The 22835-nt window shown below is 53.9% G+C and overlaps 1 protein-coding gene across 8 annotated transcripts in view; it reads right to left on the bottom strand.

The window, feature by feature from the left end:
* The window catches only part of ECE1 (endothelin converting enzyme 1), a 155199-nt gene that overhangs the window by 5795 nt on the left and 126569 nt on the right, over window positions 1–22835 (bottom strand). For all 8 annotated transcript variants that reach the window (XM_063942052.1, XM_063942053.1, XM_063942051.1 and 5 more), the window contains 11 exons: window positions 22434–22575; window positions 20931–21140; window positions 4442–4566; window positions 4185–4331; window positions 3899–3964; window positions 3603–3791; window positions 3240–3382; window positions 2815–2929; window positions 2180–2290; window positions 902–1000; window positions 110–187 (listed from right to left, as the gene is read on the bottom strand). In XM_063942052.1, the coding sequence (XP_063798122.1) occupies window positions 110–187; window positions 902–1000; window positions 2180–2290; window positions 2815–2929; window positions 3240–3382; window positions 3603–3791; window positions 3899–3964; window positions 4185–4331; window positions 4442–4566; window positions 20931–21140; window positions 22434–22575 (1425 nt within the window). The remainder of the gene's footprint in view (window positions 1–109; window positions 188–901; window positions 1001–2179; window positions 2291–2814; window positions 2930–3239; window positions 3383–3602; window positions 3792–3898; window positions 3965–4184; window positions 4332–4441; window positions 4567–20930; window positions 21141–22433; window positions 22576–22835) is intronic.

Genomic DNA, 22835 nt, shown 5'->3' with positions numbered 1-22835 from the left:
CTAACTCACCCCACACATGGAACATTCTATAGGAGTCCATCACTGCCCATGCGGAACAGTCTACAGGTGACCAGCACTAACTCACCCACAGACCCTTCCAAATACTTACGTCATTAAATACTTTGTCCAGCTCTTTGGGATCCATGATGAAGTTGGGGTACCCGATCATATCATAGATTGCTTCAGCCTGGGAACAAGACATGAACACACGTTACAGAGCCAGCTCCACCCTGAGCGCTGCACCGCAGTTACCATAACCTGTGTTACCAGCCACCTATTTGCCTAGTAACTGTAATGGATCGCAGAGTAGAGGATGTCATGTGTACAGCTACTCAGGTAGGGAATAGTCGCCGAAGGACTTCCCCTGCGGGTAACCCCACCCACATGCCGCTCATACACAGAGACAGGCACTGTAGTAAATATGGCAGTGTAACATGTACAACTTGTGCTCTGTGCCCAGTAACTAGTCCCAGGTACAATGTGATCCCTGCCTGTAATGGCAGACCGGGACATAAGTCACCTGCCACTCACCTCATATCTGAATATCCTATGTCTGTATTTTATAGTAAGCCAAGAAGGACGAGGCTGAGGAGTACGAGATCATTTGCCTTTACATTGGGGCAATTACCTGAGAGGTCACTGTAGCACCTTCCAGATAACTTCATCCAGAACAACCTGACTTGGGCCTAAGATGCAATATAAATGTCCTCTCCTTACGGATCACGTCTATGCCCAATCTTTCATCATGTTGGAGTCTCCTACAGAGGGTGATGGCATCACCAGGGGGTCCTCTAAGGGTTTATTGCAGGCCTATGCACTGGCATGGCAGAAGCCACCTCCGTGTTACACAGACAAGTTTATAATGACAATGGCCCAATGGTGGTCTCTGGCCAAGGCTTACCTTCTCCTTGGCGGCTTTGCGAGTGTCTTCATCCATCCACTTCAGAGTCTGCAGACTCTCCTCAAAGGCGTTCTTTATTCCTTTGATCATTTGCACCGCCTGCAAAACACATTCGTCACTAACGTCCCATATTATAGCTTCATAAGAAAACTACACCAACGTTCCCTCCCCACAACTCCTGCACTACGGAGAAGCCAGCACCACTGTTACAGACCATCTGCGAAGGGCAGAGTGTTATATTGCAGCAGACCCACTAACTGGACAGTGCTACAGTTCCAGATCAGTAGAGGAGCAGTGTCCCACGCGAGTGTTGTCCTGGGCTCGCAGGCTCCGATATTACAGAGGCTGCTCCTGATTATTCACACTCAGGCCCAGTAACCATACCGGAGCCAGCAACCTTTATATTATATTAGACCAGGAATAAGCCTGCACGCTAATAAACCTGTTACTATATGAATGGAAGCGCAGCGCTGGCTTATTCCTTTTCTGTACTGTGTACGACAAGTCTCTGGTGTCTCCGCCGCTGTCCTATCCGCTGATTGGGAGGTTATTACAGCGTGCCGTAAGACCAAAACCTTCTCCCAGCTCGGCCTCCTTATCCATTGCATGAGCAATAGCTTCAGTCTCTCTTTTATATATCGTCCACCTAACAGTTTAGAGGACCCCAAAGACTTCCCCTGCATTCCCTGAGCCAAGGAAGAGGGAACACAACGCGGCTAACGCTGGATATTATCCACCCACTTCCAGTCTGTCCCAGCTTGCGCAGTATCTGCATTTCCACAGCTGGTTTTGGATCTGGAATATAGTAGTTGTGTGGGGCTGTAGTAGGAGCCTGCTGGATCCACAGAACGTGCCTTGGTAAATCCAGTGATGCAGGAAGAGGTGACTGTGACCATTTCAGGTTAAGCCGCTGACTGACGGCTTCAGAGTGTCAGCTCTTCTACTAAATCATAATGGTGTAAGTTTTGCTTTGAACAGTCAGATCTTTTAGGAAGGGGGGGTCTTAGTGACGTCTGGCAAGGCTGGATGGTCTTGTCTGGATTAACCCTCTCGCCCCGGGGGATCTTACCATCAGAGCGCTGCGTCTATTTTTACAAGTGGAAGATGTATTTGTGTTTGGGTGGATGAAAGCGGAAATCGCTTTGGATGCTTTGCCAAACATATGGCAACAATATTCTGCGTCAGTCTCCCTCCGCGGCGGTGCAAGAGCCTCTATCCCATATATACTTCGCGCCATACAGCCTAAACGCGCCATTCATGTACAGATCATCATCTTACCCGGGTCTTGCTGCTCTCCGCAAAACTGGACTTCACAAACAACGCCCCCAGGGCAAAGCCGAGATTGTTATCGGTGTCCGCAATGCAGAACTTCCAGCGTGGGGTGCAGCTCTGTGGAAAGAGGTCATCGCTGAGCACCCCAGTAACAAAGGGACACACTATCAGGCTGCCAAGCTGTACAATGCAGTGGATGCAGTGTAGTACCTGGGGCTGGCAGCCAGGTGTCACTGTTACACATCACATAGGTGGAGACCTTCATACAAACTGACCACAGAAAGGGACTGCTACCCATGCAGGCGATATTACTCACACTGCACACTCACCGACTGGTCTCCCCGGCCATTTACACCTAGTACCCAGATCGTTAGCTACATCTACAGGCGATTGTACACAGAACATAGCGGCAGGCAGGTAAAATATCTGCCAGACCGCTGGGATCTCCGTATTGTTCTGAAAGATATCTGTATGTCCTACATAACCTGGCAATGCCCCAGACGTCTTACACACAGAAAGAAACCCACCAAACAAGACGCTGCTCCAAGACTCTGAAAACTATAATTCCCAGATAGAGCCATGACAGCACTACAGCCATTGTGACCCTGAACCACGGGAGAAGAGGGACACCCAGATCTCACCTTCTTAGTCCCATACAGAACCTCGATCAGCTTTTCCTCCGCGTCCTGGAACCTGTGATCCAGAAGAGAGCAGGTCTTGTGCACCAGGTTCCAGATCATGTAATTATTCAGGATCCTGCAAGAGACGTTAGCAAGTGGTTAAACACAGCTTACAGAGCCATTGAATTATGTGCTTTACAAAGAACAAGAGCATTTTATCGGGTGGTACAAGACAATCCCAAGACGGCCACATCCACTATACAGACGCTGCAGAGGTCATCTCTGTAGCTTTAACACCAAAGCAGACGGCATAGTTTCCTGACCAGTGCAGAGGCCACCAGGCAGGACCTGCACCCAATAAGAAGCCATTCGAAATTTGTATATTGGATCACAGGACACTATCAGTACAGGACGTTTCCCAGCCACGGCCAGTCCCTCACGTCTACCTCTTATCTGTGCTGTTGATGAGATTGGCCACATCAATGAGATACTGTTTAGCATACACCACCACCGGTTCAGTCTCATTGATCTCCACAGGATGGAAGACTGCTCGGAGGAAGGCCATCCACTCGACCACAGACATCAGGTCCTGCAGAGACAAAAGAGTAGATTGCATTTTCTAGCAGTCTCTAAAAAGCCAAACATACAATTTCATTTCTCCACGTATCAATCTCAGATAGCTTTATAGACATTACACAAAACAGTCTCAAGTTAATCAGCTCCCATTGTATAGAACTCCCCAGAAGGTAGAACTATAGTTTTCTCAGATACCATGTCAAACTCTAATCTTGGAGAAGGTCAGCCATTACCTTCAGCTCCCCAGCTGTGATCTTGTGGTAGATAAGCTCCTCATCCCGCCTCTCCTCTTGGGGTATAGTGATATTGGCCAGGGCAGTTTCAAAATCCAGGATTTCCTGCATCTGTTCCCTTGTGTGGTTCTCCTCTCCGCCCAGGAGCATTCCCAGTTGGACCATGAAGTTGAAGTATCCGGTGAGGACCTGTGAGGAGTACAAGGTTGGGAGGGACTTAGGTACAGAATACATCCCAGTAAGACAGACAATTGACAACGTCAATATATAAGTGACCGTAGGGGGCATGCACTCACCTTCTCATTGGCCGTTTTGTTCAGGTAATACTGTCTTGATGGCAAACCCAGTCCGGACTGGTCTATCTGAGTGAGAAGAGAGAGATAGTCAACATCTGAAAGCTCAGAAGCAGTAAAAGGCAGTATCAGGAGACTAATGTCCACCCATCAGCTCCACATTGCCTTCTTACGTCTATGACTCCAACAAGAACGTCTCTCTGGTGTCCACCAGTTTACCCAAGCATGTCTTCTCATGAAGGAGGATGAGGACCAAGGAAGCAGGGGTAGAGACTCCGCTGTTCCTTACCTGGATCACGTTGCTATTGGAGTTCTTGGAGTCCGCGCTGACAAACACCGTGAAGAATGGCGAGACCCTGTAGTAAGCGGTGACCGCCTGTAGGGTCTCCTGGAAGTTCTCTTTATCCCAGTGACCAAGGATACTCCAGCCACCGAGCTGAAACAGAGGGTTCAGATATCACTGTATTGCCAGATATCAGCGAGCGGCTCCCGCCACAGGTCTGTCCCAACCAGCCGGCCGATCTGCATCAGAGGCACAGTCCCCACCTTTTCTATGAGGTCCTTCAGAGGTTTAGAACCAAGCTCCTCGATCTTGGTCTCGTTTAAGCAGGCCTGGTAGTATCGTTGTACTTTGTGCTCTGCGGCGCTGCTGAAGTTCATGGTTGTGTTCTCTACAGCCGGGAGAAAAAAAAAACAAATTACATTTGAAACTCAAATTTTTTGCAATGACTTAAGCGTACAAAAAGTGTGATGGGGTTGGCAGGTTGGTTATTGGGTGGATGCATCCGCAGTGCACAGAGACCGCGGGTACAATAGCAGTGTGTGCTGCACCGAGTTACAGTAACAAATCCTTGTGACTGGAGCCACCTGGAACCCACCGGAACGTTTCCAGCTAAGGTCCGTAATCCTGAAAGATAAGGGTAGTGAGCACGTGTGTGAATCGGGGCGCCAATAGGCCGGGTGAAGGCTGAAGCGGTTAGCATTTAAAACGCCATGGCAATTCGCACCCTTCACCATAGAGACTCCATCAGCACAGACGTCCAGAATCCAAAGTACATTGAGTCTTAATTACTACTGTTGCAATTCATTTAATTTTTTTATGCTTCATTATCACTAGGCTAAGGTATGGCGTTGCAGCGACACGTGTGCTATAGAAGAGCTACACATAGCGTAAAGCGGATTTTCACCTAGGACCAGTTCTCTGTAGCAAATACTTGTGAAACGCGCAAGGTGCGGTGACCGGATCCAACAGCAGCATACGCGTGAATTTATAGTGGATGTTCCAATCTACAATGTGGTTTCTCTCATTGGATGGGTGATACATACACATGATCTGAATAACAGGGGAGACCGCATGATTTTATTCATCAACCCAAACCATAAAGCCGGGTCTCCCATTCCCGCGCCACCGCCTTTTCCTTCTCTAGCGTATCAATGCGTTGCGGCAGCTTTCAGATCGGTTTTGGCCATATATGAAGTCCATTCAACCAAATGCCCCATCATGCAATGCAGCAAGTAAAACGCGGAACGTTCTACGTTAATAATCCTAAATACATATGCCGCACACAATCCCAGCATCTCATTAAGGCTTCATCATCATTAGATTTCCAATACCATAAATGTAATCTAGTTCATATCAATTGAAAGACTGGAATGGCGTCATTCATGTATGCAATGTCTGACTGGGTGACGCGACATTAATCAGCAAAACTCATTGGATTATTGGAAACCTAGTAACGGGCTCCAATACTCTGACTGTCCCCCAGCATAGCCGTTTCTCCATGCACCATGACTATTATAGAGAGATGTGCGGCCACAGTGAGGCGTCACTTGTCCCTGTGCTCCGTCACTCTCAGGGGTACAGATCCCAGAGGGTCAGGCAGAGACTAGATGGATAATAATCCAGACAAATGTCCCAAGGCCATCATTCATAGCAGATGGAAACTGTGGCTCCATGATCCCAACACCGACGCGTTCGGTCACGCCTAACCAGACAGCGACAGACCATATGCACAAGGTCGCAGGGGGCGTGTCCATGAGTTACAAACTATACAGCAGGGCTGGCCAAACCAGTCCTCGAGATCTACCAACAGGTCACATTTTCCAGACCTCCTAGCTGGTGCACAGGTGTAGTCATTACTAATTAAGATGTGCTGCATTCATTCCTAACTGACCATGCTACAGATCTCCAGGAGGCCTGGAAAACATGAACTGTTGGTAGATGTGGCCGGAGAGCCCCAACCACGAGGCAAATGGCCGCTTTTGGCACTGAAGGGGTTAACCCCTAGTGCCCGGCGCCATTTTAAAAGAACAAAGGGCGCTTGGCGCCAGATTTGAAATGTATTGGGCGCTAGGTGCCGTGTTTAGGAATATGTTTAAATCTGTGTATTTTAAGTGTGCCGTGGTCCCGGACCCCTCCGGAGACCACGGCAGGGAGAGAAGGCAGCCGCTGACCGCCGGAGTCCGGGAGCTCCGCTCCCGGCACCGGTCGGTGAAGCCCGGGCGCACTGGAGTGTGCGCGCCGGGGAGAAGGGTGAGCGCTGCGGCTGGGAGCTCGGCTCCCGCTGCAGTGCTCTCTGTAAGAGCCGCCGCTGGGGGCCGGGAGCTCTGCTCCCGGCGCCTCAGGCCGTCGGAGGTGGCCAGCCGCGGCAGCCGGGACGGACGTCCCGGGCTGCCGGGCAGCAAGGGGGGTGCGCCGCACACGAGGACCGAGTTAGCCGGCTCCCTGTGCGGCGAGGGCACTCACAGTCAGCGCCGCTCATGGGGGACCGGGCTAGCCGGCTCCCTAGCGGTGTGGGGGAAATTAGGCTGCCGAGCAGGATGGTGAGCGCTGGGGTCCGGGAGCTACGCTCCCGGCGCCTCAGCACTGAAACAAGCCAGGGTCACGGCGGCCGGGACAAGTGTCCCGGGCCGCCGGGCTTCGGTACAGGGGGGTGCGCCGCTGCGTGCGGCGAGGCCACTGGTTAGTGCCACACTGGGGGGACAGGGAGAGCCAGCTCCCTGGAACCCCAGAGACAGGAAGGCAGGCTGGAGGATGGGGGAAGCCAGCCCCATACCTCCAGCACTGAGAGAGAGCCCTAGCAGCCAGGCTGCAGGGCTAGGGCTAGTACACAGTAGCTACAGAACAGGACATTGTGTAAAACAGCGTTTTTCAACCGCTGTGCCGCGGCACACTAGTGTGCCGCCAGCGGTTGTCAGGTGTGCCGCAGCCTGCTGCTCACCGGTGTTGCCTTATAGGTAATTGTCTGCACTTAGTATAATATTAGGGCAATGGATATTGTCTGAATCAAAATATAATTCATTATAAATAGGCGATGTTACCATAGTGGACAGTATACTGGATATATATAGTAAGGAATAGATATGAAATAAGTTTGAATGTATGAGGTAATGTTTAGCTGATTTAAGAGATTAGGTTTGTGTATGTGTTTATATAGATATACTGTATATTTGTGTTTTACAGCAAGATGGTAAAAAATAGTGTAGGGAACAGGTTTATTCTGCTCTAGTCATAAATAAGGCCAGAGAGGTTACAGTAAGATCAAGAGTCATTGTAGAGAAAAGGTATTAGGCCATAAATGATAATAGGTATGTGACAGAGCTCTGTTGGTCATTGGAATTCACAGGTGTGCTTACAGTAGATCAGAATCTACTGGTTTGTCTATTGTCCAGTGAAGGTTAAAAGCTAGGGAGTATAAATTAACTACTATGAAAAGAGATCACATCCATTGATAAAACATTGTGTAACCGACCCCAGGAAAACTTGTCAATACAACAGAACTTTGGATGAAAAGACATTCCAGATTTTACAATACTATACTTGCTTAAGGCAGTGTGGACACCACACTTTTATGACACCATGCCTCCGTGAACAGGACACGACAGCCCAGTTCAATGTTTGTTTTATTACACCTTGGAATCTGACAAACCTATAATTACCTATTCCATTGGAAACTATGAGAATATGATAGTTTGAATTGGTAAAATATGAGATAAAAGGACCAGACTTGTAGTTAGGAGTTAGAAGGAAGAGGGAGAGGGAGAAGAAGAAGGAGAAGGAAGGAAGTCAGTCAGGAGGAGAAGTCATGGAGAACATGCAGAAGGAATGATTCTTGGGATGGCAATCTTTAACTTGCAAGTATAAATATGATAATAATTGAAACTGTTTGTGAAACTTATGTCATGTTGTTTTATGTTATGTAACGAAGGAAACATAGCATAGCTTAATATAATTATAATTAGTATATATATCACTACTGTGTATATCTTATTCTGTACGATTTGATCTGCCTGTAAATAAAGAATCATATAAAAAGAGCGGTAATATTCAAGCTTGAACTCTCTTTAAGGAATCTTAACTTCATAATTTCATAAGTCATATATATATAAGGACTGCATATATTTATCAGCCAATTAATTTGTAAGCCTGACATAATATATTTGCAGATATATATGATAACGCATATTAATTTAAATATATCCATATATTAATAACCATATATGTTATATTAAATATTAATATTCATAAATATGATTCCATAAAGCAATACCGGCCACCAGAGATGCCCTGCACAGTGCTCCACCCAGTGGCGGAACTACTAGCTTCATTACTAATGAGACGCTGCCGGCGACCTCCGGGCCATAAAGGAAGCAGTTCTGGAATGTAAGGGGAGGGGGAGCCCGCTCCCCGCTCCGTAGTCAATTCTGTCCCCTGAGCAGTGTCGCGCAGACGTCATAGCACGACGCTGATGCCTAATGTTTGCCGCCGTGCTGTCACAGAAGTGAAGAGAACCGCGCGTCTGGTGAGTTTAAGTGTGAAGTAGGGTACAGGCTGTCAAGACAGAGCAGAACAAGGTAAGTTACCTGGGGTAGGCAGGGAGTTTGAAGGGCCGGAGAAGCACATTAATGGCCATACATGGGGAGGGGGGGGAGACGCAGTACTGGGAAAACGGAGGGGGAGAAGGAGCATTCACTAATATAAATACAACAGGGGGACCACACTATTGAGAGTACAGTGGGGAGCTGGCACATCACTGCACCATATTAAGGGGCACATCACTGGCAATACAGAGGGAGGGGGGTTTTAGGCACATAATACTGGACATACTGTATAGATGGGGGTGGAAACATGATACAGATAATAATGCAGAACATACAGACAACTATAGTGCAAAACACTTTTTGCAAAACCTACAGATATGAGTGGGTGAAAATAAATACAGAACATGCAGACATTAAGCAGAATATTCACATATATGGGTATGAGTTCAGATGGTGATGGTGAGCGAGGGGTATGTCTGGGTAATGTATGGGGTGGCAGTGTGTTTGATTTATACCTGTGGGGGCCAATGTGTTTAATTACTGTGGGGGCCAATGTGCTTGATAAATGTCGAGGCCAATGTATTTGATATCTGTGGGGGCCAATGTGTTTTTCCCCCCGTGGGTAACTGATAGCGTGCCTTGGGAATTTAAAGACTTGTTAGGCGTGCCGCGAGTTGAGAAAGGTTGAAAATCACTGGTGTAAAACATGCAGTGCCTAGGTATGTGAAGCCTGTGCAGGCACAGAGTGTATTTAAATGTATAAACATGTACAGTGTGATTTAAATGTAATGTATTTAAAGATAAATTGCACTTACTTGATTGTGTGTCCCAGGAGGGGGGAATCCATAGCTGTGCAGGCTGATGGATTCTCCCAGACCTTTTCCCCAAAAACGGAATGTTTTCCCATCCAGCCTCACATTTCCAAGAGGCACAGGGAGAGAGAGAAGCAGCTTAGCTATGAAACAAGCTGAGTGGTTTCTTGGAGCTCCATGGAGATCAGCCGTAGTGTCAAGAAACCTGGACCGGGGAGCCAGGCTGCCCAGCTCTGGAGCCCAAATCCAGGCTGCAGGCAGTGAGAGGGGTCCCCGGGCAGGTTTCTGGAAGTCAGTTTAGGAGGGAAAACTTACCCCCAGCCAGACTGAACGGCACCGGGGAGTGTCCTGACTCTCCCAGATGGGAGAGTCCAAGGAGACCGACCACTCCCCACTGTCCATAGGGAACAATGTTAGGTGTGCATGAGACCAGAGCATGCACAGCTCATGGGTAAACATTGATTGGTTGTGCACCACAGGGCGGGCTTACCCCCTGTGGTAAGGGGTCTTGGAGAGGGATAAAAGAAGGGCAGCTGGCCCATAGGAGTGTATTGTAACATCTTCTGCTGAAAACATCTTGATTGTATGCTGTTGCCCCTAGCAATAGGGAGGAGCCTTTTTAAAGGTTATTTGAGCAATAAACACCTTTGCCTCAAGAAGACTGCTTCATCTTGTGACCTACAGGGTTAGGCCAAACCTAGCCCCGTTCTCCGGCTGTCCAGGGAAGCACCTGACGTCTCCAAGCTCCGCCTTCCGCCAGCTACCGGTAGAGGCCTAGCAAGTGGCTAGTGGGGATTCGTCAGCACCACACAGCTGTGGTAAGGCAGTGCGTCGGCACATACAGAGCAGAACCGTGGTTCCAAACGCCACAGCAGGTTAGGAGTTTGGTGGTGGCAGCGAGAACCCGCCCACAACGCAGTGGGTGGAGTCAGTAACAGGCGGTTACTGACGGTAAGCGGGAATCCCCTATGTGGTCAGGCCTCGTGCGGCTTGACCTTCCATTCTGTGCGCAGTCGACGGGACGCGGCAAGCGGCGAGTGCTTCCGTACGGTACCGTCCTGTCACAGAAATTGGTGGCATAGTGGTGGGATATTCCCAGGCGGCTTTTCATCACCCGATTGGAGAAGCCGAGTTACTCAGGAGAGGAGTAACTGCAGCGCAGGAGAACGCACAAGATGGCGGAATTCAGCGGAATGTCCAAGGAGGATCTGGAGATCGTATGCCAGGGGAAGGGTGTGGATATCCCTTCCAACGCGTCCAGAAGCGTCATGAAGGCGGCGCTCAGGAACGTGGAGGAGTCTCATCGGGCGGAGGTGGAAAGCACTGACGGCGTCAGCATCGCAGAGGACGGCCCAACAGTGGACCTTCGTAAGGAACCGGTGAGAACCACAAGCCCCGCCCTCTCTCACAGCAGCAATGTTTCCCAGCAATCCCTAGCAGGGCCAGGATCCCAACGTCCCAGGGGGGGCGACCCGGATACCCTAGCAGATCGGCTAGCGGAATTGGGGGAAAGGGCAACGGAGCAAGAACGCATGCTTGTCATTCGGATGTGGCATGCGGAGCGGGCACCACAGGCCGTGGTACCCCGGGAGCCGTTGTCCGCTGTTGTACACAGATCGGGACGCATTCAGTTTGCCAAGTTTGCAGACAGTGATGGGGACATTGATGGACATTTACAAGTTTTTGAAAGGACTTGCAAACTACACGATCTACCCAAGTCGGAGTGGGTGAGACACCTTGTGCCCACTCTGCATGGAGAGGCCTTGGAGGCCTATCGAGGAGTGGCGACGGAGGACTGTGGGAACTACGACGAAGTCGCGAAGGCCCTCCTCCAGCGATTCTTCATCACTCCAGAGTCTTACAGGAAGAAGTTCAGAGACTTGCCCAAGAATCCTAGCAGCACCCATGAGCAGTTCGCCAACCAGCTGCGGCAGTACGTGGTGAAGTGGGTGAAGGATTCGGAAGCCACTACATGGGACGCACTGATTGACCTGGTCTGCAGGGAGCAGTTCTACCGCAGGTGCGCCCCAGAAGTGAAGGAGTGGGTGCTAGATCGGGAGCCACCCAGCTTAAAGATGGCCGCCCAGTTAGCAGACAAGTATGTGGCAATTCGGCCAAGGGGGCAGAAGCGCCCCGCCACCAGCCAGCTCCAACAGACTGTACCACCAAGGGGACCCCCCTCTTCAGCTCATCACCCCCAAAGACAAGCATCTTCCAACCCGGGTGCTCTTGGCCAGCAACCGCACCGCAGCGTCCCTGCAACTGATCAGAGATCATCGGTGCCACGACTGGAGAAGAAGTGCTACGGCTGTGGGAAAATCGGACATCTGAGGATGAACTGTCCTGCATCCCAAGCACCCCAGACTCGTGCCCCAAATCCGAGTGCTGGAGCCCGGATCGCTTGTTTGACGAGAGGAGATGAGCCTACAGAGACTGTTCCCCCTCCAGTCAGTCCGATGGAGTGTGGCGAGAGACAGGTGCACTCTGCGGAGAGAGTCACCTGCATGGCCAAACAGCCCCTACACAACCTGTGGAGGCACCTGCAGCCAGTCCACGTGGGACCCCTGCAGGGAGAAGGCCTAAGAGACTCAGGGGCCTCAATCACTGTGGTGAGCCTCCACCTTATAGATCCTGCTGCAGTATTGCAGGGTCGCACTGCCACGGTCACCCTGGCAGAAGGAACAGAAAAAGCGGTTCCCATGGCAAGAGTCTACCTGGACTGGGGAGCTGGACCAGAGTTGCGAGAAGTTGCCGTCATGGATGGTCTCCCAACTGATGTGGTCCTAGGAAATGATCTGGGTGGTGGGATCGTCACTACGTTTGTTGGCGCCATTCCCCGGAGTCAAGTTCCAAAACCACCGTTGACATCAGCTACTCCAGCACAGCCCAGCCCAGAGGAAAAGACTACAGCTGCTAGACAACTGCCAGCACAGCCAACCACAGCATCAACCAGCCCAGAGGAAAAGATCACCGCGGCTAGATCAGTACATCAACCCCGCATGCCTTTTGCCTCTGGTATGCCTACGTCCCCTAGCAACGCAGAGGATGTCTGTTCCAGCTCGTGTGATCCTGTGGGGGTGCCCAATGATGCTCCTGACCCAAGTGGTTTGCCAACTCCGGCGGTGAGTATGAGAAACCACACTGACTTTTCCATGACTGACCCCTACCAGACTGACCCTAGTAATCCCCACCTAGATCCCCCTGCAGAGTGTCCCAATTTAGGAGAGATTGAGGGCCACAGGCAGGAGTTTAGGGAGGCTCAACTCTCTGACCCATCCCTGAAAGGCATGAGGCGCCACTCTGGCAGCGGCCTTGACAGGGTTGGGGCAGGAAGTTTGACCTGGCGGGAAGGGTTAAGGTACAGGGTAGCCAGGAAAGTGGGAGGGGATAGACCAGATAGGGAATGTGTCCAACTGGTCCCCCCAGGGAACTTTCCTGCGCAACCGGTGTCGGTTGCCAGCGAAACCCCTTTGGACAGTAACCCGGAGACAGACCGTACCCTGAAGTGCCTGACACAGAGCTTACCCTGGTCTGGAATGTCGGATGACGCCCAGACCAACTGTAAGGCTGGTGCCATGCGTTGGCAGCCGGGGCACTCCAGCGTTTGTGCCGTCTCTGGGCCTCTGCCCATAGGAGAACCCTCGCAGCAAGTTGCTGTGGACATAGCAGGTCCCTTGCCTGTGCACAGTAGATCGGGGAAGACACGCAGCCTCCCTGTAGTGGATGCCACACAGGATCCAGAGGCTGGTGGTCTGGCCGCCATCACTGTGGCACAGGTAGCGGATGAGGAGGAAGGAGTAGGCCTAGGTGACAGGGTAGGTTTCCCGAGTCATAGGTCGACAGAAGAGGATTGGAGGGCAGGTCTGACAGTTAGGGCAGACAGTTGCCAGTTAGGTATGACGGAGGTGCAGTGCCTGGGGCACCATGTGGGAGGAGACAGGGGTAGGCCCAACCCAGAGGGGGTGGAGGCAACCAGAGGCTGTCCCCAGCCCACATCACCCAGACCGGTACTGACCTTAGAACCTGTAAGGCCCTACGGACATGTTGTCATTGACTTTGGTCCTGTAGTGAACCCCTTGACAGAGATGGCTAGGAAGGGCATTCCCAAGTCAGTGGACTTTGCACCCGCTTGCGAGTTGGCATTCCAGTCATTGAAAGAGGCTCAGGTACCCGCTCCAGTGCTGATGGCGCACATTCTTGACCAGGACTGTGTGTTACGAACTATTGCGCCACTGCATGGACTGGGAGCAGTACCGAGCCAGAAAGAGCCATATGGGCAGGAGCACCCTGTGGCCTGGTTGAGCAGTATACTGCTATTGTGGGAGGTGGGGTATGCCACAATTGGGACACCGTGGGTGGCACTTGTTTGTAACCGGCCCCCCACCGTGGTGACTTACCACCTACCTGTTAGGTGGCTGCAACCTACCTTGGGGGAATTGGACAGACTTTTGTGGTGGAGCCTTGAACTTGGACTTCAGGTGGACTATTTGAACATTGTGCACCCACGAAGAGAGGCCCACTACACTATGGATGAACTGTCTAGACCAGAGCCTACAACCCCCAGGTAGCGCCCCCTTCACCCCAACGGACTGCGGGACCAGGACCCAAATCGTTGGGACATGGGTCCCTGGTTGACCCGCTTGAATGGGGGGGGGGAGGAGTGTGGCCGGAGAGCCCCAGCCACGAGGCAAATGGCCGCTTTTGGCACTGAAGGGGTTAACCCCTAGTGCCATTTTAAAAGAACAAAGGGCGCTTGGCGCCAGATTTGAAATGTATTGGGCGCTAGGCGCCGTGTTTAGGAATATGTTTAAATCTGTGTATTTTAAGTGTGCCGTGGTCCCGGACCCCTCCGGAGACCACGGCAGGGAAAGAAGGCAGCCGCTGACCGCCGGAGTCCGGGAGCTCTGCTCCCGGCAGCGATCGGTGAAGCCCGGGCGCACTGGAGTGTGCGCGCCGGGGAGAAGGGTGATTGCTGCGGCTGGGAGCTCGGCTCCCGCTGCAGTGCTCTCTGTAAGAGCCGCCGCTGGGGGCCGGGAGCTCTGCTCCCGGCGCCTCAGCCCGTCGGAGGTGGCCAGCCGCGGCAGCCGGGACGGACGTCCCGGGCTGCCGGGCAGCAAGGGGGGTGCGCCGCACACGAGGACCGAGTTAGCCGGCTCCCTGTGCGGCGAGGGCACTCACAGTCAGCGCCGCTCATGGGGGACCGGGCTAGCCGGCTCCCTAGCGGTGTGGGGGAAATTAGGCTGCCGAGCAGGATGGTGAGCGCTGGGGTCCGGGAGCTACGCTCCCGGCGCCTCAGCGCTGAAACAAGCCAGGGTCACGGCGGCCGGGACAAGTGTCCCGGGCCGCCGGGCTTCGGTACAGGGGGGTGCGCCGCTGCGTGCAGCGAGGCCACTGGTTCGTGCCACACTGGGGGGACAGGGAGAGCCAGCTCCCTGGAACCCCAGAGACAGGAAGGCAGGCTGGAGGATGGGGGAAGCCAGCCCCATACCTCCAGCACTGAGAGAGAGCCCTAGCAGCCAGGCTGCAGGGCTAGGGCTAGTACACAGTAGCTACAGAACAGGACATTGTGTAAAACATGCAGTGCCTAGGTATGTGAAGCCTGTGCAGGCACAGAGTGTATTTAAATGTATAAACATGTACAGTGTGATTTAAATGTAATGTATTTAAAGATAAAATTGCACTTACTTGATTGTGTGTCCCAGGAGGGGGGAATCCATAGCTGTGCAGGCTGATGGATTCTCCCAGACCTTTTCCCCAAAAACGGAATGTTTTCCCATCCAGCCTCACATTTCCAAGAGGCACAGGGAGAAAGAGAAGCAGCTTAGCTATGAAACAAGCTGAGTGGTTTCTTGGAGCTCCATGGAGATCAGCCGTAGTGTCAAGAAACCTGGACCGGGGAGCCAGGCTGCCCAGCTCTGGAGCCCAAATCCAGGCTGCAGGCAGTGAGAGGGGTCCCCAGGCAGGTTTCTGGAAGTCAGTTTAGGAGGGAAAACTTCCCCCCAGCCAGACTGAACGGCACCGGGGAGTGTCCTGACTCTCCCAGATGGGAGAGTCCAAGGAGACCGACCACTCCCCACTGTCCATAGGGAACAATGTTAGGTGTGCATGAGACCAGAGCATGCACAGCTCATGGGTAAACATTGATTGGTTGTGCACCACAGGGCAGGCTTACCCCCTGTGGTAAGGGGTCTTGGAGAGGGATAAAAGAAGGGCAGCTGGCCCATAGGAGTGTATTGTAACATCATCTTCTGCTGAAAACATCTTGATTGTATGCTGTTGCCCCTAGCAATAGGGAGGAGCCTTTTTAAAGGTTATTTGAGCAATAAACACCTTTGCCTCAAGAAGACTGCTTCATCTTGTGACCTACAGGGTTAGGCCAAACCTAGCCCCGTTCTCCGGCTGTCCAGGGAAGCACCTGACGTCTCCAAGCTCCGCCTTCCACCAGCTACCGGTAGAGGCCTAGCAAGTGGCTAGTGGGGATTCGTCAGCACCACACAGCTGTGGTAAGGCAGTGCGTCGGCACATACAGAGCAGAACTGTGGTTCCAAACGCCACAGCAGGTTAGGAGTTTGGTGGTGGCAGCGAGAACCCGCCCACAGCGCAGTGGGTGGAGTCAGTAACAGGCGGTTACTGACGGTAAGCGGGAATCCCCTATGTGGTCAGGCCTCGTGCGGCTTGACCTTCCATTCTGTGCGCAGTCGACGGGACGCGGCGAGTGCTTCCGTACGGTACCGTCCTGTCACAGTAGATCTTGAGGACCGGTTTGGCCAGCCCTGCTATACACTATAACCCTGAGGGGAGTATGTAGGGTAACAGTGTGGGTTACATTTGTGTTAGACACATACACGGAAGGTCTTCATTGCGGCCCTCCAGGGAGGAGATCTGCCGCCAATATCTCTTCCCCAGAGTCCCATTACACTGACTGTATTACATACTGCATTCCCACAATGGCAGGACAGTATGTATCCTCCCATCAATGCCCCAGTAACGCCCATTCATACCGTGCATCACGCCACAAAGTGCCGCCCAGATACCCCCACAGTGCTGCCCAGATACACCCCCCCCCTCCACACACAGTGCCACACAACCACACACAGTGCCGCCCAGATACACCCCCCTCCACACACAGTGCCGCCCAGATACACCCCCCCCCCTCCACACACAGTGCCACACAACCACACACAGTGCCACCAAGGACCCCTCCTGCCACAAAGACCAGCAATGCTGCCCAGGCACCCCTCCACCACACAGTCTTGTGGCAGGAGGGGTTCCTTTGTGGCACTCTGTGTCGCCCAGGCTCTCAGATTTAGATTGGCAGGAACTTTAAAAAAAAAAAAAAAAGGGAGCCACTGATTTGCATCTGACTGAACTGGCTGATGATGAATCCCCCCCTGTCTTATGCTGGAGACCGGGATTGCTGGGCGGCGTCTACAGCTTGAGAAGCCACAGGGCACATATGTTTGTGACCTGTGTTTAGGGGTGTGCCCAGGTCATTGTCACCCTGCTGCTTACATGGGCGTACAAGGGACCCTCAGAAAGTAGATCCCTACGCAGGGTTACACAGGTCAGAAACAGATGACCACAGGCGTAGTCTGCAGACCCACGTCCCACTCTGTATACCTGCTGGACACTACGACCTCCGACGCCCAGCCAGGACACAGGACAGGCAGATGCTGCAGACCCACCTCCCACTTTGTGTATACCTGCTGGACACTACGACCTCCGACGCCCAGCCAGGACAAGCGTACTCTGCAGACCCACGTCCCACTTTGTATACCTGCTGGACACTACGACCTCCGATGCCCAGCCAGGACACAGGACAGGCGTAGTCTACAGACCCACGTCCCACTCTGTATACCTGCTGGACACTACGACCTCCGATGCCCAGCCAGGACACAGGACAGGCGTAGTCTGCAGACCCACGTCCCACTCTGGAGGTCGTAGTGTCCAGCAGGTATACACAGAGTGGGACGTGGGTCTGCAGACTACGCCTGTCCTGTGTCCTGGCTGGGCATCGGAGGTCGTAGTGTCCAGCAGGTATACACAGAGTGGGACGTGGGTGTGCAGACTACGCTTGTCCTGGCTGGGCATCGGAGGTCGTAGTGTCCAGCAGGTATACACAGAGTGGGACGTGGGTCTGCAGACTACGCCTGTTCCTGTGTCCTGGCTGGGCATCGGAGGTCGTAGTGTCCAGCAGGTATACACAGAGTGGGACGTGGGTCTGCAGACTACGCTTGTCCTGGCTGGGCATCGGAGGTCGTAGTGTCCAGCAGGTATACACAGAGTGGGACGTGGGTCTGCAGACTACGCCTGTTACTGTGTCCTGGCTGGGCATTGGAGGTCGTAGTGTCCAGCAGGTATACACAATGCCCAGCCAGGACACAGTAACAGGCGTAGTCTGCAGACCCACGTCCCACTCTGTGTATACCTGCTGGACACTACGACCTCCGATGCCCAGCCAGGACAAGCGTAGTCTGCAGACCCACGTCCCACTCTGTGTATACCTGCTGGACACTACGACCTCCGATGCCCAGCCAGGACACAGGAACAGGCGTAGTCTGCAGACCCACGTCCCACTCTGTATACCTGCTGGACACTACGACCTCCGATGCCCAGCCAGGACAAGCGTAGTCTGCACACCCACGTCCCACTCTGTGTATACCTGCTGGACACTACGACCTCCGATGCCCAGCCAGGACACAGGACAGGCGTAGTCTGCAGACCCACGTCCCACTCTGTGTATACCTGCTGGACACTACGACCTCCGATGCCCAGCCAGGACACAGTAACAGGCGTAGTCTGCAGACCCACGTCCCACTCTGTGTATACCTGCTGGACACTACGACCTCCGATGCCCAGCCAGGACAAGCGTAGTCTGCAGACCCACGTCCCACTCTGTGTATACCTGCTGGACACTACGACCTCCGATGCCCAGCCAGGACACAGGAACAGGCGTAGTCTGCAGACCCACGTCCCACTCTGTGTATACCTGCTGGACACTACGACCTCCGATGCCCAGCCAGGACACAGGACAGGCGTAGTCTGCAGACCCACGTCCCACTGTGTATACCTGCTGGACACTACGACCTCCGATGCCCAGCCAGGACACAGGACAGGCGTAGTCTGCAGACACACGTCCCACTCTGTGTATACCTGCTGGACACTACGACCTCCGATGCCCAGCCAGGACACAGGAACAGGCAGATGCTGCAGACACGTCCCACTCTGTATACCTGCTGGACACTGACCTCCGATGCCCAGCCAGGACACAGGAACAGGCAGATGCTGCAGACACACGTCCCACTCTGTATACCTGCTGGACACTGACCTCCGATGCCCAGCCAGGACACAGGAACAGGCAGATGCTGCAGACACACGTCCCACTCTGTATACCTGCTGGACACTACAACCTCCGATGCCCAGCCAGGACAAGCGTAGTCTGCAGACCCACGTCCCACTCTGTGTATACCTGCTGGACACTACGACCTCCGATGCCCAGCCAGGACACAGGAACAGGCAGATGCTGCAGACCCACGTCCCACTCTGTATACCTGCTGGACACTACGATCTCCGATGCCCAGACAGGACACAGGACAGGTAGATGCTGCAGACCCACGTCCCACTGTGTATACCTGCTGGACACTACGACCTCCGATGCCCAGCCAGGACACAGGACAGGCGTAGTCTGCAGACCCACGTCCCACTCTGTGTATACCTGCTGGACACTACGACCTCCGATGCCCAGCCAGGACACAGGAACAGGCAGATGCTGCAGACCCACGTCCCACTCTGTATACCTGCTGGACACTACGATCTCCGATGCCCAGACAGGACACAGGACAGGTAGATGCTGCAGACCCACGTCCCACTGTGTATACCTGCTGGACACTACGACCTCCGATGCCCAGCCAGGACAGGCGTAGTCTGCAGACCCACGTCCCACTCTGTGTATACCTGCTGGACACTACGACCTCCGATGCCCAGCCAGGACACAGGAACAGGCAGATGCTGCAGACCCACGTCCCACTCTGTATACCTGCTGGACACTACGATCTCCGATGCCCAGACAGGACACAGGACAGGTAGATGCTGCAGACCCCACGTCCCACTGTGTATACCTGCTGGACACTACGACCTCCGATGCCCAGCCAGGACACAGGAACAGGCAGATGCTGCAGACCCACGTCCCACTCTGTATACCTGCTGGACACTACGACCTCCGATGCCCAGCCAGGACACAGGAACAGACAGATGCTGCAGACTCCACATGAGAATTGCCCCAGATGAAGGGGGTAGGATACAATGCGGGATAGCAGCACGCCTGGGGCTGTTACTGGACAGATCCTGCAACAAAGACCAGCGCAGCAACCCGTATCTGCTGCTTATCTGCAGTATTAACAGACGGCTGGGAGGGACCTTGTTCTATCTAGAATGACAGCCAGCAGACGTATGGGCCCAGACCCCTATCTTCCTCGAATAGGAATGGACCGGACGGTGGTCTGACAGAGGCCACACCTGGTCGTGTAAATCAGCTGTCATTACCACCCCAGCAAAGCCAAGCTGACCCCCATTCCTCCTGCATATGAGTCACTCTGCCATGGTTCTGTAGGAGTGTCCAAGAGCAGGCCATGTTTTCCTGCATTACTGGGCATTTCCGATTGGAACATCACTTTGCATCTGGTGCAATACCCTGGTTTAGATTACAAGCTTCAGAGACGAGACTGGTCCTGTGTGTACATAACACCCGTCACTGCCAGACCTCAGCAAGCAGCTGCAGGATACAGGGGAACCCGGCTTATCACCCCGCATGTCAGGATCTGTAGATCAGGACGTCGTCTGCGCAGCTGCAGTTACAGGGTTAATCAGCTGCATTTGTCACTTGAGAGCTGCAGACAATCGGCCATCAGACGGCTCCTGCGCACTGAGTAAACATGGAAACTGTTTGGCAGGCACAATCAGCCGACGTGAGTCCCGCAACTGATTAGAAATGTCAGAGCTGCTGACACATCATGTCCTGGGCGCTGCAAGCAGACTGCACAAACTCCCAGCCCAGATCTGCAGCCACAGCCCAGCATCTTCACACCCCCCCGCACTGCACCAGCAGCTCACAGTGGTGACATCATCGCCAGTGCCTATATATCCAGGGAGCCAGCAACAGGTATATATAACCATTTACACTGCATAGAGAGTCACAGAACTGGTAATAATTACATAGAAGAATCTGCTGGCTAATCTAAGACTATCCACACGATCACAATACACCGAACACTGCCTCGTCCAGAAGGATCCCTGTCCTCTGGCAGCTAGCATGCCACAATGATCACTGCCCGGCGCACCTCCAGGGGTAGTCTACCACCTAAATAACCAGCAAGCAGCCACCGGGCGCCTCTCAGAGCACTCACCCAGGATGTGCTTCATAACGGCCTGGTTGTGCTCCCACAGCTCATTGAAGGTCCCCCAGCGAGAGTGCCCGTCGGGCACAGGGTTGGCTTTGATCCATCCACCGCAGGCATAGCTGTAGAAGTCCTGGCACGGATCCACGGACTGGTCCAGCGAGTGCAGGATGGTGCTGGTCACCAGGATGCAGGATTCAGACAGGCAGACGCGATTCTCTGCAACAGAAGAAAGGAGAGGTGAGACTGGCCGCACGTCACTGGCGTCTCCCCATAGCAGAGCTACCACCACAACCTCCGGGTCACGCCGAGTCCCTACCTCTCCCCGCCAGCTCATCCCTACCTCTCCAGCTCATCCCTACCTCTCCAGCTCATCCCTACCTCTCCAGCTCATCCCTACCTCTCCAGCTCATCCCCACCTCTCCCCCGGCCAGCTCATCCCCACCTCTCCCCCGGCCAGCTCATCCCCACCTCTCCCCCGGCCAGCTCATCCCCACCTCTCCCCCGGCCAGCTCATCCCCACCTCTCCCCCGGCCAGCTCATCCCCACCTCTCCCCCGGCCAGCTCATCCCCACCTCTCCCCCGGCCAGCTCATCCCCACCTCTCCCCCGGCCAGCTCATCCCCACCTCTCCCCCGGCCAGCTCATCCCCACCTCTCCCCCGGCCAGCTCATCCCCACCTCTCCCCCGGCCAGCTCATCCCCACCTCTCCCCCGGCCAGCTCATCCCCACCTCTCCCCAGGCCAGCTCATCCCCACCTCTCCCCCGGCCAGCTCATCCCCACCTCTCCCCCGCCAGCTCATCCCCACCTCTCCCCCACCAGCTCATCCCCACCTCTCCCCCGCCAGCTCATCCCTACCTCTCCCCCGCCAGCTCATCCCTCCCCCGCCAGCTCATCCCCACCTCTACCCGCCAGCTCATCCCTACCTCTCTCCCCGCCAGCCCATCCCCAGCTCTCCCCGCCAGCCCATCCCCAGCTCATCCCTACCTCTCTCCCCGCCAGCCCATCCCCAGCTCTCCCCGCCAGCCCATCCCCAGCTCATCCCTACCTCTCCCCGCCAGCCCATCCCCAGCTCTCCCCGCCAGCCCATCCCCAGCTCTCCCCGCCAGCCCATCCCCAGCTCTCCCCGCCAGCCCATCCCTGGTCCCAGAAGCCAGGCATCAGTATCTGCAGCACTACCATACAGTAGACAATACCCAGCCTCCGTCCCCATTACAGGTCTCCTCTGACTAACATGCTGGGACCATCACCCAGTTCTCTGCACATCACGAGAGGGGGCGTCTCTGGATAACGGGGGTGCATCTATGTTATAGCGCCATCTGAGCGGAATGTCTAGGAATAGTTTGCTCCGTGGTTAAGCAGGGGGCGTCTCATTAAGCACTTTGGGAATATGTGCACCCCCCTCCCATCACACAGCAGTCATCTGTACCACATTTGGGAGGATAACATGAAAGCCGGAACTAGGCAACAGGTGTAACGTCATGCGGAGATGGCCGGGCTAGCGGCACCTACCGTTCCTGTATTGCAGGGCCAGGGATAGCAGGCATGCCAACAGCCCGATGCAGAGGACCGCTACCACCACCAGAAGCCTCTTCTCCACGTGCGTCCTCTCCGTCCAGCAGCTGCCCTGCCGCCGAACCCCTCGCAGGTGCACCTGTGGACAAGCAGGTTACTATGTAAGCAAGACAGTGCTGAGAACGCGAGCCAGAGGCGGGCTGTGTGTAACAACGTCATGTAGGAGATCAGGCCCAGAGACTGGAATGTACCAACACTTCCTGCAGGGTCACCCGCACAATGCCAGGAAACCCCAAACATTCCAGAGTTACTGCCAGCACCAACTCCACCAACAGGAGACAGAACAATTATCTGCAGGAACAGGCTCCGTTCTGAGAGGCCTGTCCTGCAATAACCGCC

This window comes from Pseudophryne corroboree, chromosome 10 (genome assembly GCF_028390025.1).
Source record: "Pseudophryne corroboree isolate aPseCor3 chromosome 10, aPseCor3.hap2, whole genome shotgun sequence".
In the NCBI taxonomy this organism is placed as follows: Eukaryota; Metazoa; Chordata; class Amphibia; order Anura; family Myobatrachidae; genus Pseudophryne; species Pseudophryne corroboree.
This window is presented reverse-complemented; position numbering and strand designations above follow the sequence as displayed.